Source organism: Pongo pygmaeus, chromosome 3 (genome assembly GCF_028885625.2).
Source record: "Pongo pygmaeus isolate AG05252 chromosome 3, NHGRI_mPonPyg2-v2.0_pri, whole genome shotgun sequence".
Lineage (NCBI taxonomy): Eukaryota > Metazoa > Chordata > Mammalia > Primates > Hominidae > Pongo > Pongo pygmaeus.
This window is the reverse complement of record NC_072376.2, coordinates 4,988,302-5,014,819: the sequence shown is the minus strand read 5'-3', so window position 1 is coordinate 5,014,819 and position 26,518 is coordinate 4,988,302. Positions and strand designations below refer to the sequence as shown.

General features: G+C 44.1%; 1 protein-coding gene across 8 annotated transcripts in view; it reads right to left on the bottom strand.

Annotated features, from left to right (window-relative positions):
- The window catches only part of AFAP1 (actin filament associated protein 1), a 179,911-nt gene that overhangs the window by 102,565 nt on the left and 50,828 nt on the right, over positions 1 to 26,518 (bottom strand). For 6 of the 8 annotated variants that reach the window (XM_054484910.2, XM_054484904.2, XM_054484908.2 and 3 more), the window contains exons 2-3: positions 10,441 to 10,569; positions 7,159 to 7,256 (exon numbers count right to left, since the gene is read on the bottom strand). In XM_054484910.2, coding sequence (XP_054340885.1) covers positions 7,159 to 7,256; positions 10,441 to 10,567 — 225 coding nt within the window. In that variant the 5' untranslated portion in view covers positions 10,568 to 10,569. Of the gene's footprint in view, positions 1 to 7,158; positions 7,257 to 10,440; positions 10,570 to 10,692; positions 11,122 to 26,518 lie in introns of those variants that run through there. The other 2 variants (XM_063663481.1, XM_063663479.1) reach the window with 2 other exon arrangements.

Here is a 26,518-nt window from a genome sequence, read left to right as displayed (position 1 = left end):
AGAATTCTGAGTACATACTCTTCTTGGCAAAATGCAAGTCTTTATCCAAATTACACCCCATTCCATTGTGATCACTGCTAAGTCTGCATTCCACACAGCGCTTGAGTAAACACTGGGAAGACTGTCTCACATATTTTCTTAAAGTTTCTCTCCTTTTACTTATGCATGACAAAGAATGAAAGCCCTGTGGGGCCATGTCATCTCCCCTCCCTTTTCCATCAGCAGGCAGGCATCCAGATGGAAGGCGAGGCGGCCCACCAGGGGCGGAAACAGGATACAGTGGAATCCAGCCATAAAGCGAATTGAAAACAAAGATGCCACTGGGATTATACATGAGCCAAAACTCTGAGATTCCTGAAAGACGGGTGAAAAAGACAAACAAGATGGCTCACATCCACCAAAGGGTCACATCTTACGCCACAGGAAAATGAATGATTTTCTTGTTTTAAATCGTGGGCTTTAGCCCCAACTCTGCAACTGGTAAAAGAGCCAACGTTGCCACATAATCTCAAAGAGCCTCGTAATGTCATCTGTCAAACAGAGATAACAAGGTTGCTGTGAAGGTGCCTGAGAAAGGGTGAAATGCATCGATGGGAAGATGGTAACGCCTGGTATCAAAATTTCACTGTTCCAGGCCGAGTGTGGTGGCTCACATCTGCAGTTCCCACTACTCAGGAGGGTGAGGTGGGAGAATCACTTAAGCCCAGGAGGAGTTCAAGACTAGCCTGGGAAACATGGAAAAACTCCGTCTCCACAAAAAATACAAAAATTAGCCAGGCGTGATGGTGTACATCTGTAGTCCCAGCTACTCAGGAGGCTGAGGTAAGAGGATCGCTTGAGCCTGGGAGGTCAAGGCTGCAGTGAGCTGTGATCATGCCACTGCACTCCAGCCTAAGCAACAGAATGAGACTCTGTCTCAAAAAAACAAACAAAAAACTTCACGGTCTCCTAGAGACGTGGATGCCAGGGGCAGGAGTTGGTGGCGAGGGTGGGGGGAGAATGGGAAGTTAGTGTTTAAGGGGCACAGAGTTTCCATTTGGGATAAAGTAGGGAGCTGGATGGTGGTGATGGTTCCACAACACTATGAATGTACTTCATGATACTTAACCGTTATTTTAAGTGTATTGAACCGTACACTTAAAATGGTTAAAATGGTAAATTTTATGCTATGGATATTTTACCACAATAAAAGGAAACTTGGCTGTAATCTGCTGGCATAAAAAGGCATTACATTTACATAAGCTCTGGCCCTAAAATACCAGCGAATTAAGTTGCTCACTCTGCTATCCCTTGAAACACGATATAACCTCAGGCTGTTTACCAAATGAAAATATGTCCAGAAAATGCCTTGATCTAGAGTTGTATGTACTGCATGACAACCCCAAAAGGAGCCTAGCTTGCTCTTTTTTCTCCTGAGCCACGAAGATCTGAGATACCCCATGTTTAGACACAATGCTATGCTGAAGAAGGGTGGGGGAGCAGCACAAACAGCGCTTATCCAGTTAGACCCTTTTAGCAAGCCGGCTGCTTGCGAGCTAGGCAGTGGGTCACGGCAGCCAGCGTCAGCACAGATGGGATCCATTTCCCAGGACCTCGGGGCTCACCTTTTCAAACGCTCTTTTAGCACTTGCTGCAAACGAAATGTAATCAGTCTGATAGCTGCACAGGTCTCCCTTGAAACAAAGTCAAGAATCTTTTGAAAAGCCAGGCGTGGTGGCTCACACCTGTAATCCTAACACTTTAGGAGGCCGGGGTGTGTGGACTGCCTGAGCCCAGGAGTTTGAAACCAGCCTGGGCAACATGGTGAAAACCCTGTCTCTACTAAAAATACAAAAAAATTAGCTGGACATGCTGGTGCGTGCCTGTAGTCCCAGCTACTTGGGAGGCTGAGGTGGGAAAATCGCATGAACCAGGGAAGCAGAGGTTGCAGTGAGCCCAGATCGCGCCGCTGCACTCCAGCCTGGGCGACAAAGTGAGACTGTCTCAAAAAAAAAAAAAAAAAAAAAAAGAAAGAAGAAAAGAAAAGAGAAGAGAAGAGAAGAGAAAAGAAAAAAGAAAAGAAAAGAAAAGCACAGCTCTTCCCACAAACAGTTTTTTGAATAGATGCATATTTTAGCCTATCCGAGTCTCCCCTTGAAAAACCAGGGAGATAAAGCAAAGTGTGAAACATGCTACATCCCACATTTGTGACTTCAAAAATTCAGAAGTTCAAGATTTCCGCACTACACACACACATCTACTCTCCTGCAAGCACTTCCAAAGACACATCAGCCAGGGGGAAAGAAGCACCATGTCACACAGGGCACCTCAGGCTTTATTAACTATTGAATAAAGGTATGAAGCACTATTAGGCACTAAAAAGGATAAAAAGGTAAAAGATAACCTTATTTGTTAAAGAGCTTATAACACAAAACACTATGACAAAAGGCAATATTCAATTCATGCCACAAAAGAGATAAAAATAAAGTGCGCTTGTGGTTCAATGCATGGGAAATAGAACCTAGCTGAAGTAAATCGTACACTAAAAGAGCCCTTCAATGGCTTACTGTTGCTTTCACGACACATTCCCAACTTCTCATCACAACCCAAAGGTCCTCTGTAATATAGCCCCTGCAGAGAATTCTGGCCTCATGTGTGGATTTCCTGCCCAAATCCCATGACAGCAAGGCAGAGCCACCGGCAACGTTCCTAGTATACCTGGCTGTTTTCCTGGCTTGTACTTTAATTTACAGCACACCCTCTGCCTGGCACAGCTGCCTACCAGTTCTGTCTTGACCCCACAATAAGCAAATTCTCTTGAAAGTCAATTCGTCAACAGCGAAACAGCCAACTAGCCCAAAGCCAATTCACTAGAGGCAAACTTAACGTACTTAGTGACTAGCTGACTTGCTGAATCCCAAATTCACTATAAAACTATCAGAAAACTACAGTCAAGCTATCTTTAACCAAGCTCTACCTCCTTGACTTACGGAGTTGACGGCTGTTCTCTATTCCCTCTGTAAAATACCCTGAAATCCCTAAAAGGCTAAACATTCAGGGTGACAGGCTCCTCCCTGGGGTGCCCACAAAAACTGTCCTACCTGTTGAATTGTGTATTTACCAAGAGTCAGCTTTGTTCTTTAAATTCTTATTACCATAATTATTTACTTTAATTTGACCATTACATAATAAACCAATTAAAAAAATGAGTGCAAAAGCCGAGTTGATGATTCTCTGAGATGCTTTAGAAAGGTTCAGTTAAAACAAACTAGGCAGGGCACAGTGGCTCATGCCTGTAATTCCAGCAGTTTGGGAGGCCTAGGCGGGAGGATTGCTTGAGCACAGGAATTCAAGGCTGCAGTGAGCTATGATCGTGCCACTGCACTCCAGCCTGGGCAACAAAGTAAGGACCTGACTCTTAAACAAACAAAAGTACCTAAAAAAGCTATACAATTAGATGTGGGGACATCAACTATTAAAAAAAAAAAGAAAAGGCAACATTCATAAAATTCTAGGGATTCTAAACTCAGATTGTATTACAAAAACTGGAAATTACAATGTAATCATATGTACAGATTACACAGAAAAGACAAACAGAACCTCCTAAGTAGCAACACACCAAAGAATGTGGCCCTCGGTCCTACATCAAAACACAGTAGTTTTATAGCGAGTAAGCATGGCTTAGGTGTCCAGGGAAAAATTACCTTGATACTCACGCACTAAGCACCAGGAAGAAGAAATTACCCACTGGCAAACTGTTACTCAAAAAGGATTCATTTAGGCTGGGTATGGTAGCTCACGCCTGTAATTCCAACACTTAAATCATTCATTTAAACTTAACATATTTAAAGCACATGTCATGTATACCTTTTTAAAATTTTCTCACCTTAACCAACATTTTTGATTGACCAGTTCTGACTATACCAGTAGAAGGGCCTCATATATACTTTAACCCAGGCTAGTTTGCCACAACCATTTTCCCACCAAAGGCAGGAGCAGATCACAGGCCAGGGGACAGCAAGAGACAAGGAGAGAGGACGAGAGAGGGAGAAAGAGGATGAATGAATGAATAAGTAATAAACCACACTGGAAGAAGACAACACAGAAATGAATCGATCATTCAATGGTTGAAAATGGTAGAAAATGCTGACCAGTCATGAGAACTCTTCATCTGAAACTGGCATCCCTCCGTTCCACCCAGGTGGCACATCAGGGACATGCAGTTTGGTCCACAGCAGGTGAGAGGGCACTGCAGCAGCACTAGAGAAGAGTCCACGACAGTCACAGGACCCCTGCGACTCTTCCAGCTGCTTATTTTGTTTTGGTTTGGTTCTGTGGTCTTGTTTTGTTTTGTTTTTTGAGATGGAGTCTCGGTCTTGTTACGCAGGCTGGAGTGCAGTGGCTCAATCTTGGCTCACTGCAACCTCCGCCTACTGGGTTCAAGCGATTCTCCTGCCTCAGCCTCCCAAGTAGCTGGGATTACAGGCACCCAACACCATGCCCAGCTAGTTTTTTATTTTTAGTAGAGACGGGGGTTTCACCATGGTGGCCAGGCTGGTCTCGAACTCCTGACCTCAGGTGATCCACCCACCTCGGCCTCCCAAAGTGCTGGGATTGCAGGTGTGAGCCACCGTGCCCAGCAGGTTTTTGGTTTTTTTGAGACAGAGTCTCGCTCTGTCACCCAGGCTGCAGTGCAGTGGCGCAATCTTGGCTTACGGCAACCTCTGCCTCCCGGGCTCAAGTGATCCTCCCACCTCAGCCTCCCAAGTAGCTGGACTACAGCTGCACACCACCACACCCGGCTAATTTTTGTATTTCTTGTACAGATGGGGTTTTGCTATGTTGCCCAGGCTAGCCTTGAACTCCTGAGCTCAGGCGATCCACCCACCTCGGCCTCCCAAAGTGCTGGGATGACAGGCGTGAGCCACCGCACCCGGCCCCAGCTGCTTCTAACTGTTCTCAGTTCCCCCTCCATCTCAGAACATCTTTCCCAATATGCAATGTGATGATGAAATATAAGACCCATCACAGGGGAGCCAGAGATTCCAGACAATCTTACAAAGAAAAAATGAAAATAAACCAGAAGAAGAAGCCAGAAAATGGAGGAACTACTGATTTCCCATCTAGCTCTTCATCTTTTAAAATAACAATGATATATTTCTGGACTTTAATATCACATTATATCTAAAAACAGCAAATGAGGCCAGGTGGGGTGGGTCACACCTGTAATCCTAGCATTTTGGGGGGCCAAGGCAGGAGGATCACTGAAGGCCTGGAGTTCAAGACAGCAACACAGTCTACTAATTTTTTCTATTAAAAAAAAAAATTAAACATTTGGCTGGGCATGGTGGCTCACACCTGCAATCCCAGCTACTTGGGAGGCTGAGGAGGGAGGATTGCTTGAGTCCAAGATGTTGAGGCTGTAGTGAGCTATGAATGTGCCAATGCACTCCAGCCTGGGTGACAGAGCAAGACCCTGTGGAGGAAAGATGAAAGAGGGGAGGAGAGGGGAGGGGAGGGGAGGAGGGGAGGGGAAGGGGGGGAGGGAAGGGGAGGGGGGAGGGGGGAGGGGAGGGCAGGGGGGAGGGGGGAGGGGAGGGCAGGGGGGAGGGGGGAGGGGAGGGCAGGGGGAGGGGAGGGCAGGGGGAGGGGAGGGCGGGGGGGAGGGGAGGGCGGGGGGGAGGGGGGGAGGGGAGGGGAGGGGAGGGGAGGGAAGAGAGAAGGGCAGCATCAAAGTCCCCATCCACACCTAGTGAACCAGAGTCTGCACTTTAAGATGGCCAGGTGGTTAGTTGAAGGCTAAAGTTTGAGAAGCGCCGCTCTGAGGAGTGATTAGAGTGCAGGACTTAAATACATCCTAAGCACTTGAGATATATTTGCTCTTTCCATCTCCTGGATAATCCTGAGGCACAGAGGTTACATTAATCTCCCCAAATCATACAAGGAGTCTGAGGCAGCGTGGGGGTGGGAAGCAGGCAGCCTTGCTCCTGAACTGCCCCTGTGCCCTGCGTCCTCCCTGGACTCCACTTCGGTGGACAGGCTCAATGCTAACAGTCTCCTCCTGTCTGAGGCACGCTTGCGTCTGATTTGCTGCCACACCTCTGAACTAGTATTGTTGAGAAAAGCATGAATTTGAAATAAATGTTGCAATCTCTGCCCTCTCTACTTATTTTATGATGTTGAGCAAACCACACACCTTCACTGAGCCTCAGCTTCCTTCTCTGAAAAATAGGTGTACATACGCTTCCCCTGATAAGAAGTGTTAGGGGTTCTTTGAGGCCGAGTTGTGGGAGTTAATGAGTTGTAATTTATGGTGGTGTGTGGCAGGAACCCAGTAAGTGCTCGTTTCCCTCTGTGCCCACTGCAGTGAGAAGCCCTGAGTCCCTCCAAGACTCCTGAGCACTGTGCCAGGCCCAGGCAGAGGCGGGGGTGAACGAGAAACGGCCCTGCCTTCCCACCGTTCCTATCCTGGCCGAGAGACCATCAGATGATTCACACTGAAAGCAAACGCAGAAAGAGAATTGCTACTGATTTTGCCCGAACTTTGAATGACACTCTGAATTCCCCGAGTAAACAAGTTAGAAAACAGCCAAATATAGAAAAAGCTGAATGGTACATAAAAGTTTGCATATGTGGGCATCGCCAGATTTTTTAAAAAAACAAACTTTGAATTTGAATGCATAACACTAAAGTACACATTCCCGAAATATGTACATATTTTTCTCTCTTGGAAAAAATATGGATAGTTAACCCCAAAAGAAGTCCAACAACGACTATTAAAGTTTCAGAATAAGGTATTCAACTTCAGAATTAACTCAGAAAAGAGTCAAGTCCACAAGGTCTACAGATACTTTTATCTTCTAAATCCCCTAATTTTTGTTTTTCTTAATCTGACGTAAGAAAAGATGTCTATGGCCCTGTAATTCCTGCTATAGGTAATTTACAGTGGTGTGAGGCAGTGCAAAGAAATGCTAGCTTCCTAAGGGGAGGCTACACTTAGAGTCTACCAACTAGCTATCACTAATAGCTTCTCAGCCCTAGAAACATACTCAAAGGAGTGCCTCGAGCAAAATAAGGGCTCCATTCTTCCACACTGGGCTTCCATCACAGGCCCCTGGAGCCCGTAAGTACCCCCAGGCCTCCAGCGACGACCACTGAGATGGTGGGACCTTGACTCACCAGCCAGGGCTGAGGGATCTCCGGCAGGGGCATCTGAGGAGGGGCCGGCAGGCTGTTAGCGGTCTCCTGCTTCTGAGCATGGTCCTTCACATCCAAACCTGTAAGAATTAACCAGAACCACAGAACTGGATGAGGATGGGGATGAGAATGGTACCACTAGCATCTGTCAGTTCCTGAATGCTGTGTTGAACACTTTGCAAATATTTATTTTCTCTAATCCTTTACAACAGTCCTGCAAGGTTAGGTATTATTCTCTCCATTTTACAGGTGAAGAACCGACAGCTTAAATAAAATGAAAGAAAAGAAAAGAAAAGAGAAAGAGAAAGAGAAAGGGAAAGGGAAAGGAAAGGGAAAGAAAAGAGAAAAGAAAAGAGAAAGAAAGAGAAAGGGAAAGGGAAAGGGAAAGAAAAAAAAAGAAAAGAAAAGAAAAAGAAAGGGAAAGGGAAAGGGAAAGAAAAGAAAAAAGAAAAGAGAAAGAGAAAGGGAAAGAAAAGAGAAAAGAGGAAAGGAAAAGAGGAAAAGAAAAGAGGAAGGAAGGAAGGGAGGGATGGATGGAGGGAAGGGGAAGGGGAAGGGGTGTAAGAAATGAATGAAAGCACTCATAGATGGAAATGGCAGCACTAGCGCCAGAGCCTGCATGCTCCTCAGTGCCATGCTACGTCTCAAAGGGAAAGCTGCTCCCCCTCAACTTCTACTCAGGGCAGGCAGGACTTACCCATGTAGTAACAGGATAGACGCCTTCTGGGAATCAATAAATTTTAATTAAGTATCTTCTTAAAGTCAGATACTGTAATAGACATACTGTATGGAAGACATGACTGATACAAGCTCACACGTCTTGGGCACTCATATTTAAGTTGGAAAGACAAATACATACACAACGAACTACTAGGAAAGGTGATGTACACGATACAGTGAAGGCAGGAAAGAGGAAGAAACAAGTTTTAATTTGGGCACAGTACTATTTATATGCCTAACACTCACTTGGACAGGCCTGTAAAAATACTGACTTAACAACGATCGCCTATAATGGGTCCAGTACTACACTAGAGGCCAGGAACTGAAACATGAAAAGCCCCAGTGCCTGATCTCCAGGAGCTGCAATGGAGAAAAGAACTTCAGTAGAGGACTGCAAACAAACAAACAAACAAAAGCAAGAAAGGAAAAGGATAAATGACACACACACACACACAAAATCAATAGATAGGTTTAAAGCAAATTAAAGAGCTGAAGAAAGAATTCATGAATTGAAAAATATCAGGAGATTCATCCAGAAGGAGGCATGAAGAGACCAGTACTGGAGCTCACTGTGCGGAGGAAAAGAGGACAGGAAATCAGGGGAAAGCAAACGGTCATCAATAGCTGACATGTTTACTATGCATCAGGCACTGTTTGGAAATATTTTATACCATCTCATTCAATCCTCACAACATCCCATGAGGTCAATACTACCATTAGCCCTTTTTATACAAGGAGGAAACTCAAGTATAAAAAGCGTAAGTAACCCGTGAAAGGTCGCACGTTTGGTAACAGGTAGGGCCAGAATCAAAAAGCTAGTTTAACTTTGGAGTTCGTACTCATAACCACCTATGATAAAGGGCCTTGTGGGATGGCCGAAGAAGTCTGGATTGTGACCAGAGGCAAAGGCTGACAGATGAAAGAGTCTGAGCAGGGAAGTAACAAAATTACTTCAGAAGTGAACATTTCAGGCCAGACGCAGTGGCTCATGCCTATAATCCCAGCACTTTTGGAGGCCGAGGCAGGCAGACTGCTTGAGCCCAGGAGTTCGAGACCAGCGTGGACAACATAGCAAAACTCTGTCTCTACAAAAATGACCTAGCTGGGTGTTGCGGTGTGCACAAATGTAGTCCCAGCTACTAGGGAGGCTGCAGTGGGAGGATCACCTGAGCCTGGGAGGTCAATGCTGCAGTGAGCAGTGATCACACCACTGCACTCCAGCCTGCGCAACACAGTGAGACCCTGTCTCAAAGAAAAAAAACAGTTAATATTTCATACTGCCCCAGAATAGGGTCCCTATCCTGCTTTCTTATCTAAGTGACAGGCCCCATCGCCCACCCAGGTTTCCCCAAGCCACCCACGTTCAAACTGCTACCAAATCCTTCAGCCCATCTTCCAGACTGGCCAGGTGAGCTTTCCAGAATGCAAATCTAATCGTGTCATACATGGCTCCATATACTAAAATAATTCATGTAAAAGTATAAATGAATTGTACACTTTAAATTGTGAAGTGTATGGCCTGTGAATCACATCTCAATAAAGAGGCTTAAAAGAAAAATCTTCCATCTCATCCGGCAGATTATCTCCACAGAGTCCTCAAGATTCTCACATCACATCATCCAGGAACTGCCCCTCGGACCCTCCAACACCCCGGTCTCTCACTCAACTGGTGTGGACTTGCTTCTCAGGTGCTCTCATAAGGCTCTGATGCTCTCCACAGCAGTACTTAACAGGCTTTATTATTGCCTGTTTTTTTTTTGTCCTGCTCACTGTGCATGAAAGAGTTAACTTAACAGACCCAAGGCTGCTCTCTCTAGAGGGACCTGCTTGCAAGGCTGGCCCTGGCTGGCCTCTGGGAATGTGGATTTCAGAAGTGCACCCACCATTCCCTGATGGACAAGGGTGGTTCACTGTGCCTGAACTGTTTGTGTAAACAACGCGGTTGTGCTGAAACCCTGCCTCTCCTGGAATTCTGGTGTGTGCTAGGCAGAGGGTGCCTAGAGGACTAGACCCAAGTAAAAACCCTGGGCACTGAGTCTCCGATGAGCCTGAACGGAATGTCGCACAGAGCTTGCTTCATTTTTATTGCCGAGGAGAGAGTGTGCTCTGTGTGACCCTCATGGGAGGGACAGAGCACACAGAAGCTGGCATATGGGTTCCTCCATGTTCTGCCTACATCTTCTCCCTTCCGATCTGCCAGTCGGGCTGTGCATCCTCACTACGGCTACAGTGCATCCTGCACACGAGGAAGAACAACCTGATGCCAAGTCCTGTGAGTCCTTCCAGGTAATCTCCAAATGCTGGGGTTGCCCTGAGGACTCCCAACACACGATTCCATTAGCTCCTTCAAAGCTTTATCTTTCTACACCTGGAGGCCAACGCACAACTTGGTACAAGTGTAAACCCTTAATGAAAACTTGATGAATAAATAAGTTTGTAAGTTAAAGAACAAATAAATATATTTTAGAAAGGTGGTAAAATTAAAGATGGTTTAGAAGCCAAGACACTGTAAAAAGGAAAAAGCAGGCATCGAATGAGACTCACCTTTGGATGACTGTATCCTCAACAGAATGTTGGTTATCACTGCCTTTTTCTCCCTGACAGTTGAAGTTAGATATTCATGGTCCAGGAGTTCAAGAAAGAGACGAAGTTCAACTATTAACTCTTCCATTGCTGACAACAAAAGAGAAGAAGGGTATTATTAGACCCAGTGATTTGCAAATGTCAAAGTATGACTGCTGAGTCTTACTCGAAGCATTTCATGTTTAGCTTGATCACTGGATATAGTATTCTGACCTAAAAAACAAGTTTGCTGAAAGCAGGTCCACTAAAAGATTCAAGCAGCTTCTTCTTAACAAATGCACTACTCCTTTGCTTCTGCTTTAAGGCAGCAAAATTCAACTGGGAGAAGCTCCAAAGCCAGGCTGCCAACAGATGGTGTGACAACCCAAAGGCCTGACATCATCATTTGGTGTCAATTCCATGATATTAAATTTCAATGTCAAGAAGGAGATGGGAGTTTAAAATGCCAAAGAGTTTTCTAATAACCAGCAGGGCATGGTTTCAGAAACTCAACACCCAGCTCTCTGCTTTTGTAAAGCTGGCTCCAGCCCAGGACAACTGTGCGCATGTTTATGCAGTTAGCACAAAGGATGCCAGATGCCGAGGCCGGTGTAAATACAAGTTCAGGTGCTAACTTCCCACCATGCCTTTTCCTTCTAGAATGATGGTAGACTTGACTTTTCCTCTGATATCCACAAGACTGCAATACTGGCTTAGGTCAGCAGTTTGTAGATGATGATCTTAGCCTCTGGGGATGTGAACTCTTCCTCTCAGGGAGCCCACAAGGCCCGAGGCCCAAACTATTTTCAGAATGCTAAGACATTACTCACCTTTTTCTGCATTAATGGTGTAAATGCCAGGGTAAAACTGCTAGCATCTTAGCATGAATCAAGGAAGTGACACCAAACTATCCTAGCAGTCATGATATCCTTCACCATATACTCAGTTCTTTTTTGTTTGTTTTTAAAAAAAACTACTTGGGCTGGGCGCGGTGGCTCACGTCTGTAATCCCAGCACTTTGGGAGACCCAGTCGGGCGGATCACCTGAGGTCAGGAGTTCGAGACCAGCCTGGCCAACATGGCCATCTCTACTAAAAATACAAAAATTAGCCAGGCATGGTGGCATGTGCCTGTAATCCCAGCTACTCAGGAGGCTGGGGCACAAGAATCGCTTGAACCTGGGAGGCAGAAGTTGCAGTGAGCCGAGATCGCGCCACTGCACTCCAGCCTGGGAGACAGAGTGAGAATCCTTCTTAACAAAAAAAAAAAAACAACAAAAAAAAAAACCACTTTCACTTAGCAGTGTCTTTGAGAAAGCAGTAAAAAATAATCGCTTTTCTTAAATCTAACCTTTGAAGACACACCTTTTTTTTTTTTGAGATGGAGTCTCGCTGTGTCACCCAGGCTGGAGTGCAGTGGCTTGATCTCGGCTCACTGCAAGCTCCGCCTCCCAGGTTCATGCCATTCTCCTGCCTCAGCCTCCCAAGTAGCTGGGACTACAGGCGCCCACCACAGCGCTCGGCTAATTTTTCGTATTTTTAGTAGAGATGGGGTTTCACCGTGTTAGCCAGGATGGTTTTGATCTCCTGACCTTGTGATCCACCCGTCTCGGCCTCCAAAAGTGCTGGGATTACAGGCATGAGCCACTGCACCTGATCAACACACACCTTTTTAACGTATCATTGAATGACATGGGAAGCATGCATGAAGCCCTCCTGCACACGAAGTACCACAGTCGTCTAGAGAAAAATCACTCTTGTGAGTGTTTGAGTTCCAAACCACCCAAAGCCACTTGCTGCACGCAGCACCATCTTTACTGGAGAGAGTGAATGACAGGCAAAGTGCAATGACTCAGACTTGAGTACCTGGCAAACATGTTCTCAAGAATGAACACATGAGCTCATCACTTCAAGGTAAACAACTGACAGCATTTGTGGCCAAGAATAAAAGTTGAGCTTCCAAGTGAAAAAATAATTTTTGAAACTTTGTATCCACCCCATAAGAGCTTACTGCCTCCTAATACTGGAGGCTTTTCTAATGAGATCAGCAGTGACATGAACAAATGTGATTTACATTGCATAATGTCATATGTTGACATTTATTTGGAAGATCTGCACAACTCACTGAACCATGATGTTACAAAATCATGTATGGGTAAAAGATTCACCTAAAGTGCAAAATAAACTAAACTATTCTAATGTAACAGAGGATGGCACAGCTTCAGATGCCACATCACAACTAACCGTTAGGAAACTGCCACTTGTCAAGTTTTGGTATAGCATCAAAGAAGAATGTCTACAATTTTCTGAAAAGGCTACTGAAAAACTTCCCAACTACCTATCTGTGGGAGGTCAGATTTTCTTTTTTTTTTGAGACAGAGTCTTGCTCTGTCACCCAGGCTGGAGTGCAGTGGTGCAATCTCGGCTCACTGCAAGTTCTGCCTCCTGGGCTCACGCCATTCTCCTGCCTCAGCCTCCCGAGCAGCTGGGACTACAGGTGCCTACCACCACGCCTGGCTAATTTTTTTTTTTTTTTTTTTGTATTTTTAGTAGAAACAGGGTTTCACCATGTTAGCCAGGATGGTCTCGATCTCCTGACCTCATGATCCGCCCACCTCGGCCTCCCAAAGTGCTGGGATTACAGGCGTGAACCACTGCGCCCAGCCCAGATTTTCTTCACGCACTTCCACCATGATATCTCACACAGTCTGAGTGAAGAAGTAAATATGAGAATCAGCTATCTTCTAGGCCAGATACTAAAGATACTTGCAAAAGTCTAAAACAATACTACTCTTCTAATTATCATGTTTTGGTAAATGCAGTTGCTTTTCATAAATATATATTATTTATGTTAACGCAATAGGTTTGATATTTTAATGAATAAATATCTTAAAATCTGCCAATTTTAATTCTAATATGGTAAGTACCTACAGATATAATCATATAAATAAAGCTCTTTAAGGTCTTCAAAATATATTTTGAGACCAAAAACTTTGAGATCTGAGATCTGCTGATGTAGGCAATTACATTAAGATCTTCATTCATTTATTCATCACTTACCTATTGTCAGTCATACAGGTCATGCATCTCAACTGACAAAAGCATAATGAAAATGATTCCTGCAAAAAACCTAAGCAAAAAAGTTTGAGAGCCGCTGATCTGTGGGATTCTTCCAAGTCTACTATTCTGTAAGTCTACAACATCCTTTGGGATTAAAGATCCATACTGAGGCTGCCGTGTACCATCAAAGCTCTCATCATTTTAGGTAAGTGGGAGAGAAATGGTAAATGAGCTTAAAGTAGGCAGATGTGGCACCAGCAGTTCACTTCCCAGCTGGGCAATTTTCCCTTCTATGAAATGAAGAAGTTGGACTAAGTACACTTTTCAATTAAGGTCTTTTTCATTAACCAGTTTCTTGATTCTAAGCAATCTCATCTATACTTTAAAAATGGACCAGGCATGTTGGCTCACGCCTTTAATCCCAGCACTTTGAGAGGCTGAGGCAGGAGGATCACTTGAGCCCAGGAGTTTGAGGCTGCAGTGAGCCATGACTGAGTCAATGCACTCCAGCCTGGGTAACAGAGTGAGACCCCGACTCTCAAAAAAAAATGGAGGTGGGGAGGCGGGACGGGGGGCTGATAGCATTATTCAAAATGTCAAAAGGTAGAAAATGAATGACGAATGGATAAATGAAATGCGGTATATACATACAATGAAATATAATTCATCCATTAAAAGGAAAAAAATTCAGATACATGCTGCAACATGAACAAACCTTGAAAACATTATGTTAAAATAGACAAAAAGAGGCAAATATTACGAATCTACTTAAATGAAGTACTTAGAGTGGTCAAATTCATAGAGGCAGAAAGTAGAACAGTGGTTACCAAGGGCTAGTGGTGAGAATGTAGGGTTATTATTTAATGGGGTTCAGAGTTAACAGTTTGGGATGATGAAAATGTTCTGGAAATGGATGGTGAATATACCTAATGACACTAAATTTTATACTAAAAAAGGGTTAAAAAGGTAAAATGTATGCTATGCATATTTAATTTAAAAAGGGAAAGAGATTTTGCTTGGGTTCCACCTAACAGCATGGAAATATCTGAAGAGAACCTAAGGATGCATCAATCCTAACTCGCCACCTAAAACCTGAGCTCCCTCTACAGTACGACCATGAGGCCTCTGCGCAAAACCCTCCAGAGCCTGGGAGTTTGTCGTGGCCCTGGCCAAGGTACCTGCCCGTCCTCTCCTCTGAGAACAGCAGCCTCAACCACAAGGGGGACTTTCAGCAGCCACTGCTATACTGCAAGGCCCTGTACACCACCTCCTACTACTAGGTTATGGTTAATTGGACGGCCCGATTCCAAGACGGTCAATCAGATCTTCCATTCCTCTATCTTTTGCCTGAAGACTAAGAAATAGGATTCGGTTGGGATGGTCTCTTTAACTGAAAATGTAGAAATGCAGCAGCCAGGGCAAGTGCAAGTACACGGGTGCAAAGGCCAGAAGCCAGCACCGGAGGACGAACACACAGAGACGACACCCTCAGAAGCCGGCACACTCAGAGGCAGGCAGCCCCGTGAGAGAACAAGTGTCTCAGATGCCGACCATGCTCCGAGGCTTTCCCGGGCCTGTTGTTAGCTACTCAGAAAACTGGGCTGCACTTGAATTCAAGAAATATTTGTATCCTTCTAATCAATTTTCATTTCATTGTGTTGTTGTTAAGGTAATCTGTGTGGTTTTCTGTTCACCTGAAACTGTAACCAAAAGATTCTCAAAACACAGCTCTCTAGCGCCTCAGAAAGCGAAATACTCCCAATAGCAGAGTTGTAATTGTTAGAAATGCTCCTCCTTTTTGGGATCTTCACAGACTAAATAAACCATATTTTCTACTTGACAGTCTTTCCAAATACTTAATACTCACCCACTCTTTCTTCCAGCCTTCTCTAATTAAACACCCTAGTTGGCTCCCCCTCACTGAAGTCTTCCCTAATTACCAAAATCCATTCCTCTTGTAGCAGCTGTACTGATGACTGGATACTTAGTGACCTTAAGGATTACTTGGGTTTTTGTGGGGTTTTTTTCCCCTCAAGGTAGCTAGTCAACTGGTTAAAGGCAGGTGTCATGCTATGTTTATCTCCAAACACCTGACAGCAGCCTAGCAGTACATTCTGCACAGAAAGCATGCAAAGGTTTTCGAATGAGTGACTTCTACAGGAAGAGAATGACTATTTTCTCACAACAGATCCTGTGAAAGGCATTGTGCTGGCATCTACATACAATACCTCATTTGATTCTCACAAGAACGCAGAGAAGATGCACTGCGCCCCATCTACAGCAGAGGAATAAGAACTCCAGTGTCAGCTTTTAGCCTGCTTTTCTTTAAGCGAATCCTCACATAGCAATTACAAGTGCCAGGCACTGTTCTAAGCCCATTACATACATGAACTCATGTGCTCTTCACAACATTGCTAGGAGGCACGTACTGTTATTACCCCCCATGTAGCAGGTGAGGAGACAGACACAGAAAGGCTGCCTACAGTCACCAAGCCTCTCCGGTTGATCATCTGCTCACAGTCATATAGCTAGAACATAAATAACACAGTAAGAATCTGAACTCAAACCTGAGTCCAAAAGCCCTGCTTTGAACATTTCATAATAATAATTCCACAGATTGTTTTCAGAGATAACTCTAGTCTGATAAGCTGTTATACCCATTTTGTATTTAAAAAGAGCAATAGTGTGACCAAATAAAATTTAGTCCTCGAAAAAAATTAGGAAAATGAACAAGAAATGTCAACATAGACTACAGAGTAACCTTAGAGGTAGCACAATTCTTCGTTGAGCTGCCTGGCTCCCCAACATCGCCAGTTCCCAGGACGCAGGTGCAGCTCCTGGTGCATCTCTGTATCTGTGCTGGTGCCTGACTACGTTCAACATAAATCAAGTGCTCAGAACACGCACAGGGAAGCAGTGAGCACAAACACACATGGCTGGTGGGCATGGCGTACCAAAAGCTCACTCCAGTGCCAAAGCAAGAAGGGAAGAAGTTCTTGCAACCAATTCTCCATTTTAAACTTTTAATACAAACATGCCTTTCCCCTTAAGATCTAAGGGTACTAACCAACACACACTCTGGAGCTTTTCCTATAAATAAAGATCTGGTGAAATATGTGTGCCTGAGCAGGGGGTGGCATCGTACTACTCCAGTCTGTGGACACGCAGCAGGTGTAGGACACCCACATCTCCTCTCCACCCTTCAGAGCTATTGCTGTTTCTTACCAGCTGTGCAGCAGGCTCTCTGGAAGATCCAGGAGACCAGGCATTCAGATCCAGTTTCCACAGATATATTCCAAGAGTAGCCTTCCCCTTATGCCACCCCAGGGTTATCTTCACCATCCACCTTTCCACTGCCCGACACAGGCTCTATCCTTCTATCAGGAGGAGGAGCTGCTTCTCCAAGGTCAACAACAACACGTGCCCTTGTTTTCGTCCAGGGCCTCCAGCCAAATCTCCCTTTACAATACAGGCTCTCCTATTTTCCCCTAGAAAGTACTGTGGCCTCTGAAGCTCCTTACTGATGTTTAAAAGAAAACTCCAGCTACCATTAAGTACTGACCATGTACCAGGCAATAGGCTAAGTGCTTTACAGACATTTTGACTAATCTTCATAATAACCTTTCAAGATAGACACTGTTTTCACCATTTTTACAAGTGTAGAAATTGGTACTAAGAAAGGTTACATTTTTGCCTAAGGTCACACAGTTAAAAATAAGAGCCAGAATGGGAATCAGAACCAGCTGTCACTACTTTTTATACCGTAACACTGACTCTCTAAATTTTGCTCCCGGTGGAAGAAGCTCCTAATGCCTCTTAGGTTACATCCCTCATAGGTTACATTCAAATAACCTATCTCCGACCACACAGGACAGGCTAGCTACACAAGTTATATCCCTCAAGGTCATTACTCAAATTGTGTTTGACATGATTATTTTACTAATAGTTCTTACACTAAAAAATGAAATCTTTGAATTGGAAGAAAAGCTGTAGATAGTTCACCCAACTTCCTCAATGTACTGAGGAGAAACTGAGGCTCAGGGAGCTGGAAAGACTGAAGCAAGGGCCCAGCCCACTCACCTCTCCCATCTGCACAGCCCAAAGACTGGCCAGAGGGTTCTGCACACAGGACAATAACCAGTCACATTCCAATATCCAAAATAACTGTCTGCATTTTATCTCATCTGAGCCTCACAATCTTATCATCGCTGAGATATTACAGACAGTAGGAATCAAATGAAGAGAGGTGATGTGGCTGCCCCAAGGCAGCAAGCTAACAAGAGCCATATCTACACTTGAACCACCTCCTCTGTTCGACACCCCAGCCCTGACACCTGCTGCCCTGTTCTGGACAGAATGGCGAGGTCACCAAACACAGACTGGTATCACGGACACAGGAATAAATCACTGAATTCCAGAAAAAAAATTTTTCCCCAAACACCCACACCAAATAAAAGATCTGACCACAGAATTTAGCATTCCCAAAGCAACGGCAAAATTACCTGGAGGCATTTCTGGATATATTTTATACATCCAGAAAACTCCCTTCTTCCTAGCAAAAGGCCTCTTTGGACTAATTAATTATCTCCGCTTGCCTGCTTTTTCTTTTTTTCTTTTGTGTGTGTGAGACAGGGTCTCTCTCTGTTGCCCAGGCTGGAGTGCAGTGATACGATCACATATCACACCTCGCCCTCCCAAACAGGTGGGACTGCAGGCACGCACCATGACGCCCAGCTAATTTTTTAAATTTTTTGAAGAGACAGGGTCTCGCTATTTGCCAGACTGGTCTTGAACTCCTGGGCTAAACTGATCCGCCTGCCTCGGCCTCCCAAAGTGCTGGGATTCGAGACATGCGCCCCGCCTTTCTGCTTTCTCTCACTCAAGTGGTATATCCCACAGCCCTAAATAAGCAAGGGAAATAAGAAGTAGAACTAGACATCCCAGGAGACAAAGAATTCAACAAAGTAAACACACTTCCTGCTTAACTAATCCCTTCACTATTTACAGAAAATCTCTGGCTCAGCTGGGCAGTGAGTTCATTTATTTCAACAAAATCAAAGAAATGGCTTATGGTTTATGGGAACCACAACTACTTTAAAGGAATTTTCTTTTATTTACCTTCATGACTCAATCACGGATTTGAAAGCTAGGAGGGACCCTGGAGCCCAAATACCTTTTTTTTTTTTTTTTTTGAGACGGAGTCTCACTCTGTCGCCCAGGCTGGAGTGCAGTGGCGCCATCTCGGCTCACTGCAACCTCTGCCTCCCAGGTTCAAGCGATTCTCCTGCCTCAGCCTCCCAAGTAGCTGAGATTACAGGCACCCGCCACCACGCCCAGCTAATTTTCGTATTTTTAGTAGAGACGGGGTTTCTCCATGTTGGTCAGGCTGGTCTGGAACTCCTGACGTGATGATCTGCCCACCTCAGCCTCCCAAAGTGCTGGGATTACAGGCATGAGCCACCGTGCCCAGCCCAAATGCCTTTATTTCACAAGTGTGGTAACTGAGGCCCAGAGAAGAAAGGCGGCCTGAAGTCACAAAGCATTGGTAAAGGGGTGAGAGCCGGGAACGGGGTGACCAGACCGCCAGTCAAAGGGTTCCTTGCTGTGCACGGAACTGTCTTCCTTACACAGGAACTGCAAGAGTGAGGAGGCTAAAGCACCCTCTGTCTCTGCTGTCCTACAAACACAAGAAAGAAATGTCTACTGTTACTGGCTCTGAGAAAACACTATTAACTACCCATCACTTCCTGCTGCACCTGAGAAGCCCGGGGAAAGTTGCCACAGGCGACAGGCTCTGCAGAGGCTGCCACATCCATATTCCCCACAGGCTTCACACTTTACTGATGTGCAAAACACCTATTGCTGTTTGCATCCTGAGTTACACTCAAGGGCCCTGCTACAACCAAGACAGTTGCTGGTGGCCTTTTGATTTCCTTTCTATTTTTATCTGTGATCCTTCCCATATGGTTCTTCCCTTCAAATTTCTAACCCACTACAGAAACTCCCAGGACCTAGACCCAGGCAACTCCCCATTACCTAATCTAAATTGGGAGGCAGGAACAGTATCTGCATTTTCCCAATTTTCCCACACCCTCTGTATGTCCCCGCTCCCCTGTCTAGTCTACACCACTCATCCCCCAGCACTCCAACCTGCTGGCCCTCATGGGGTGACCCTCTGATAGCACCCTCCACTTGAGTCAAGGCTACCTCTCCTGCCAGGCACCCCCACACGGCATCACCTCCCTGACCTCTCCTCACCCCTCTGAACTCTGCCAATGCCAATGAGCACAGCTCACATCCCACCTCTTGGTGAAGCCGTCCGTGATCATTCTATCCCTGCCAATGCCACTCATTTGGCCCTCATCCTCCACTGCTCCTTAGAAACCCGGACTCTGGGCCAGGTGCAGTGGCTCGCTCCTGTAATCCCAACACTTTGGGAGGCCGAGGTGGGCAGATCACCTGAGGTCAGGAGTTCGAGATCAGCCTGGCTAAGACGGCGAAACTCCATCTCTACTAAAAATACAAAAATTAGCTGGGCATGGTGGCGCACACCTGTAGTCCCAGCTACTCAGGATACCAAGCAGGAGAATCACTTGAATCCGGGTGGTGGATTGCAGTGTGCCAAGATCGTGCCATGGCACAATGCCTGGGTGACAGAGTTAGACTCCATCTCAAAAAAAAAAAGAAAAAGTAAAAGAAACCTGGACTCTGTCACCACATAAACCTGGATCCACATCCCAGCTGATTCTTCCTAGTTGTGTGACCTTGGGTAAGTAGCTCCCCAAATTATCTCATCCTTAAAGCGAGATGGATATTATATATATCAGTATCATCATGAGGATTAAATGAGCTAACACACATGCAGAGCCAAGCATTTCATCAGTGGTAACTATAACCGTCATTATTAGCACATGTTCATCTTGTTGGAACTTCACTTTAAGACATGGGATCCATGAATGCAGTCAATGAACATGACCCCATACCTCCTGTCCTCTAAAACTATGAAGTCCTAAAGTAAGTACCACACCCTCCACAAGAAAAGTCATGACAGACTCCTCTGTGCAACTCTATGCAGATACACTTGAAACTAGGTTAAATAGATAATTAATTTCATAAGAAATTTCGTAAGAAAAAAATAATTTACCAGAATTACCCTCACAAAAAAACACCAGACCCAGGTAGTTTTACAGGGGAATTCTACCAAACCTTAAACACCAAGGCTACTGCATAAATTGTTCCAGAGGATAAAATACACAGAAAATAACCAAATTCTTTTTTTTTTTGGAAGCAAATATAAATGTGATATCTAAACCGAATAGAGATAGCACAAAAAAGAAAACCAAAGACCACTTTTAATCACTGCAAATATCCTAAATAAAATATTAGCAAACGGAAGCCAACACATTAATACCATGCCCTTACCAAATGAGATTCACTCTAGAAATGCAGGCTGGGTACGGTGGCTCACACCTGTCATCTCAGCACTTTGGGAGGCCCAGGCAGGCAGAGTACGAGGTAAGGAGATCAAGACCATCCTGGCCAACATGGCAAAACCCGTCTCTACTAAAAATACAAAAATTAGCAGGGCATGGTGGCACATGCTTGTAATCCCAGCTACTCAGGAGGCTGAGGCAGGACAATCGCTTGAACCTGGGAGGCGGAGGCTGCAGTGAGCCTAGATAGAGCCCACTGCACTCCAGCCTGGTGACAGAGCAAGACTCCATCTCAAAAAGAAATGCAAAGGTGACTCAATATTAGAAAATCTACTAATAGGCCAAGCGCCGTGACTCACACCTGTAATCCCAGCACTCTGGGAGGCCTAGTCAGGCAGATTGCTTGAGCCAGCGAGTTTGAGACCAGCCCGGACAACATGGTAAAACCCCATCTCTACAAAAAATACAAAAATTAGCCAGATGTGATGGCACACACCTGTAGTCTCAGCTACTTAGGAGGCTGAGTTGGGAGGATCACGTGAGCCCAGGGAGGCTGAGGTTACGGTGAGCCATGATCCATCACTGCACTCCAGCCTGGGCAACAGAGTGAGACCCTGTCTCAAAAAAAAAAAAAAAGAAGGAGGAGGAGGAGGAGGGAAGACAGAAAGAAAATCTACTGATATATTCACCAGATTAATACATCTAATGAGAAGATAATGCAGTTGTTCCACAGACCATGAAAAAGCCTTCAACAAAATGTAATAATCATTCCTGATATTTTTAAGTCAATACACTTGGAATTGATAGGCACTTAACTTGATAAAATACATGTACTAAGATTAAAACGCCCACACCCAAAAAAACGGCATCTTATTTAATGAGGAAACACTTCAAGAATTCCCAGTAGGGTCAGAAACAAGTCAAAGAGGCCCATTTCCCCCACTACTTTTAACACTGTAGGAGAAGTGTTAGTCAAAGCAATAAGAAAAGAGAAAACAATCAGAAACTTAAAAAAATTATTTCTATTGGCAGCTGATGTGAAAGCAAACCTGGTAAAGCAGGAGACATGAAAACTATAGCTTTCTGCATGCTTATTTTATATCAAACAATAAATAGCTAGACGATATCATGGAATACCAGCACCCATTTATAAAACAATAAAAAAGTAAACTACTTTAAATAATTTAGCAAGAAATGTGCAAAACTTACATAGGGAAAACTTAAAACTTGATTGAAAGATGAAGAAGTAAATGTGAACAAATGGAAAGATGTCCCCTTGCCTTTGGATAGGACAACTTAACATCAAAAAGATGTCAATTCTCCCCAAGTTAACAAATATATTTAGAGCAATAGCAATAATATACTGAAATCATTTGGATGTCCCCTCCAAATCTCATGTTGAGATGTAATCCCCAGTGTTGGGGATGGGGCCTGCCTGGTGGGAGGTGTTGGGTCATGGGGGTGGATCCCTCATGGCTTGGTGTTGTCCTTGCAATAGTGAGTGAGTCCCACTCAGGAGATGTGGTTGTTTAAGTGTGGGGCAGCTCCCCCACTCCCTCTCTTGCTCCTGCTCTGTCATGTGAGACACCTGCTCCCCCTTCACCTTCCACCACGACTGGAAGCTTCCTGAGGCCTTCCCAAAAGCCGAGCAAATGTCGGCACCATGCTTGTAAAGCCTGCAGAACTATGAGCCAATTAAATCTCTTTTCTTTAGAAATTACCCAAGTTCAGGTATTTCTTTATAGCAATGCAAGAAAGGCCTAACCCATATACCAACAAATTTTGTTTTGTTTTGTTTCTGGAACTAAACAAATTGATTCTAAATTTCATATGGAAAAAATAAGAATGCAGAGATGTCTAAAAACAATGAAGAGGGAATAGCCTGCCAACTATTTAAAAATAATAAAGGCTCATCATTAAAACAATTTGATACTAACATATTTAAATTCCCAGTCGGATCCATAGAACAGAATAAAAAGTCCAGTAATAGACCCAAATACACACAGAATATAAGAAAAATGGTCGCCTTAATAACTGGGGTTGGGACAACTGGTAACTATTTGGGAAAAAGAAAAGATGAAACTCAATACTTACCTTATATACACCAGAAAAACTCTAAAGATATTTGAGAACCCAAACAGAAAAAAATGAAACAACTCAAGTTCTAGAAGAAACAGATGACTTCTTTTTAACCTGGATGTGGAAAAAGATTTTCTAATTCTGACTCAAAATCAGATATAAAAAGAAAAGATTGATCAACGTGCCTACATAACGTATGAGCTCCTGGAGAATGACAAACATGGATTACAGACTCCTATCCCCTACCCTGCCTAGCAGTGAACTCATACACACGGTACATTCCCTAAACTTCTTGGCCCACCACACCTCTGTGCTTTATGCTGACTCTCTCTAGAGGAGAGGCTGGGTCAGTGGTTAGACCTTTCTTTGACAAAGGCAGGATGCTGGAGAACTGTTTCACAAAAGCTCGTCTCATTGCTCTCTAGATTTCAGGCTCCAATTAAGAAACAGTTCCCAAACCATGACCAACCTGCTTTTCAGAAAAATGACCCTGGTTTGCTACATTCTTTTCAGTGACTTCTCCGGATCCTGTATAAAAATCTTAATTAACCTAGACTCTGCTTATTTTCTAGATTGTCTCTTTCCACTCTGCGTATGTGTCACACTTCAGCCCTTCTCAATCCCTCAGTTTCCCACAAATATCACACCTGCTTCTGCCCCAGGCCTCTGCACGTGCCGCTGCTCTCTGCCCGGTATGCTTAACCCTGTGTGTCCCTGCCTCGTCCCACACACACATCACTACCACACCTTCCTTCACCTTGCCGTCTCACTGAGGTGCTACACTTCAAGACTCAGCTGCGTCACCCCCACCTCAGGCCGACCATCACTGCCTCTCTCCCGCTATGCTGTGATGACGGGCTAATTTGTCTATCTCCTCCACCAGCCAGTAGACAGCTGGAAGGCAGGGACCACTGTGTGACTTCTCTCTTTGCCCAGAATGTCAAGCACAATGCCTGATGTGGAAATAAGAACACGACACTCAGTATATGTTTGGTGAATTAATTCACTTTTATGTTTCCAGTTCTCCATAATAGACAACATTCCTGAGATCTGCTTTAAAGAGAAAATTGCAGAGAAAGATGCCGTGGACTGTCCTCTCATACTTAGTAACTATGTCTTTTGTGATAGTCTCAGAACATACAAAAATTAGTGGTGAAAGACTAATTCTGATGAGTTCCTTTTCTCGAGCAAGTTGATCACCACCTGTTCAGGGCCCTCTCTGTGTGAGAATACTCGGTGTTCCAAAGGGAATCAGAACTTGTGTGGCACTGAAGCAAAGGAGCTGTGTTCGAGCACGGTCCTTGCATATTTTCCCTTATAGGGTTACAGCTCAGACTCTCCATGCAGACTCTTCCAATTATTTTCACAGGCCTCCGCAGATCATCCAAATGGGCTGCTTAAAGGTAGACCTAAGAAATCTCAGAAAAAGCAGCATAGCTTTAGGCAGTGTCTGGTTGGAAAGCTTCCCTCAGCTGGACTGCATCTAAAATTCTTTTTGATGACCATTATTTGAACGACTCGATGATTTTGAATACAAGTCATTAAACTTCTTTGACTCCCAGTTCCGTGATGTATAATGTGGGGATAATGACAGTTATGTGCCTACCAAGGCTGCAATGAAGATCCAAGGACTGCTGTAAATAAAAACCTCTGACTTTGGGGACACTCAATTGACAGTAGTTTAATTTGCATCTAAAAAGGGAAAGCAAATCAAATCTATTTATAGCTCTCCAGTGTCTGAACAGAACCTATGACAATCACTGTGTAGTTCCAGCTCTGGAAGTTAGATCTTTAAAAGATTTCTCAATATCCCAAAGGAAAGTCTGTGTTTATAAAAGGGATCTGTGCATGTGTGTATATTCTAGGTCCTGGGAATGTTCCTTTCTGAATTATAAGGAGCCAGCAAGGAGTCTTCAAAGGAACTGGTGTAAACTCCACAGAACACTTTACTTCGGGAAATTAGCATGACCCTTAAAAGTCAGATTAATTAATGGATGGACATACAAGCCCTGATGGAAAATATCCTTCTATTGTTCTGTAGAAGGCAAAAAACAGGACCTAGATCTGGGTATGTTTTTTGCTCATCATAATAATATACAGAACGTGATAATGGGTTACAGAAGCCAGACCTCCTGATGCCTAGGCTGGGAGAAGGTTATTGACATAAACCAGGCTGGTTGCTAACAAAAGCTTTAAATACGATATCGAAAGCACAGTATTTCCCTTCCATTTACAGAAGGTCAATTTAGTTCAGTAACAAGTTATTAAACACTATGTTCATGACACTGAACTCAGAATTTAAAGACAAGTGAGATGCTACCCCGACATCCAAGGGCTCACAACCTAGAACAGCAGACACATACCTGGACTCACAGAACCCTTATTCTAGGAAAGAATCACAAAAGGTTTCTAGAAAAAATGGCATTGATGGATCTCCACTTTCGAAAAGATCCTTCCAGAGGCAGCTTTAAAGATGAACTGGTGGAGTGGGAGACTGGAGTAGGAAGGGGCATACCAGTCAAGAGAGGGCAAAGAATGATAGGAACAGGAGAATGGAAAGAGGAAATGCAAATTTACACTCTATTTATTGTCAGATATTTTGAACATTCACTAAAAACAAGAACAATAAAGTCACTGCAAAATATTTGGGTATCTAAGTGTGGGGTATCCAATAATAAGCAAAGCAAACGTGATCCCAAGTTAGAGACAAACAGTATGCAAATAAATAAAAACACGCAGAAATGACGATGGGTGTTACAGGAAAATGCATCTAACCAACAATTTTATGTCAAATTTTCAAAATCTCTGATTTTCTACTCTTACAAATCAGTTAAGCTAAAATATATCAAAGTTGGAACAAAGCCACCAATATAATGTTAAAAAGTATTCAAATGTAAAACCAACTGAGCCAAAAATAGGATAATGATGTAACCATTTGGAATGAGCATTTACGAGGCTTTAAATCATTTTTATATTACTATTTTAAGGATCAGTGCTGCCAGCACTGCAAACTTACTCAGAATATTCACGTATGCATATACTCTTACTGGGCAACACATGGTTTCTGTATTTTCTTAAGCACAAAGGAGGAATTTGTCTTTCTTCTGGCTCAGTACTATTATGCTATTATAGTTTTTTAAATTGTCATACTATTTTTTTTATTTCATAAAGAACAATTTTTTTTTTTTTTTTGAGATAGAGTCTTGCTCCACTGCCCAGGCTAGAGTGCAGTGGCACAATCTCAGCTCACTGTAACCTCTGTCTCACAGGTTCAAGCGATACTCCTGCCTCAGCCTCCCGAGTAGCTGGGATTACAGGCACGCGCCACCATGCCCGGCCAAGTTTCGTATTTTGGTAGTGACAGGGTTTCACCATGTTGGCCAGGCTGGTCTCCATTCCTGGCCTCAAGTGATCTGCCCACCTCGGCCTCCCAAAGTGCTGGGATTACAGGCATGAGCCACCACACTCAGAACCATAAAGAACGATTAT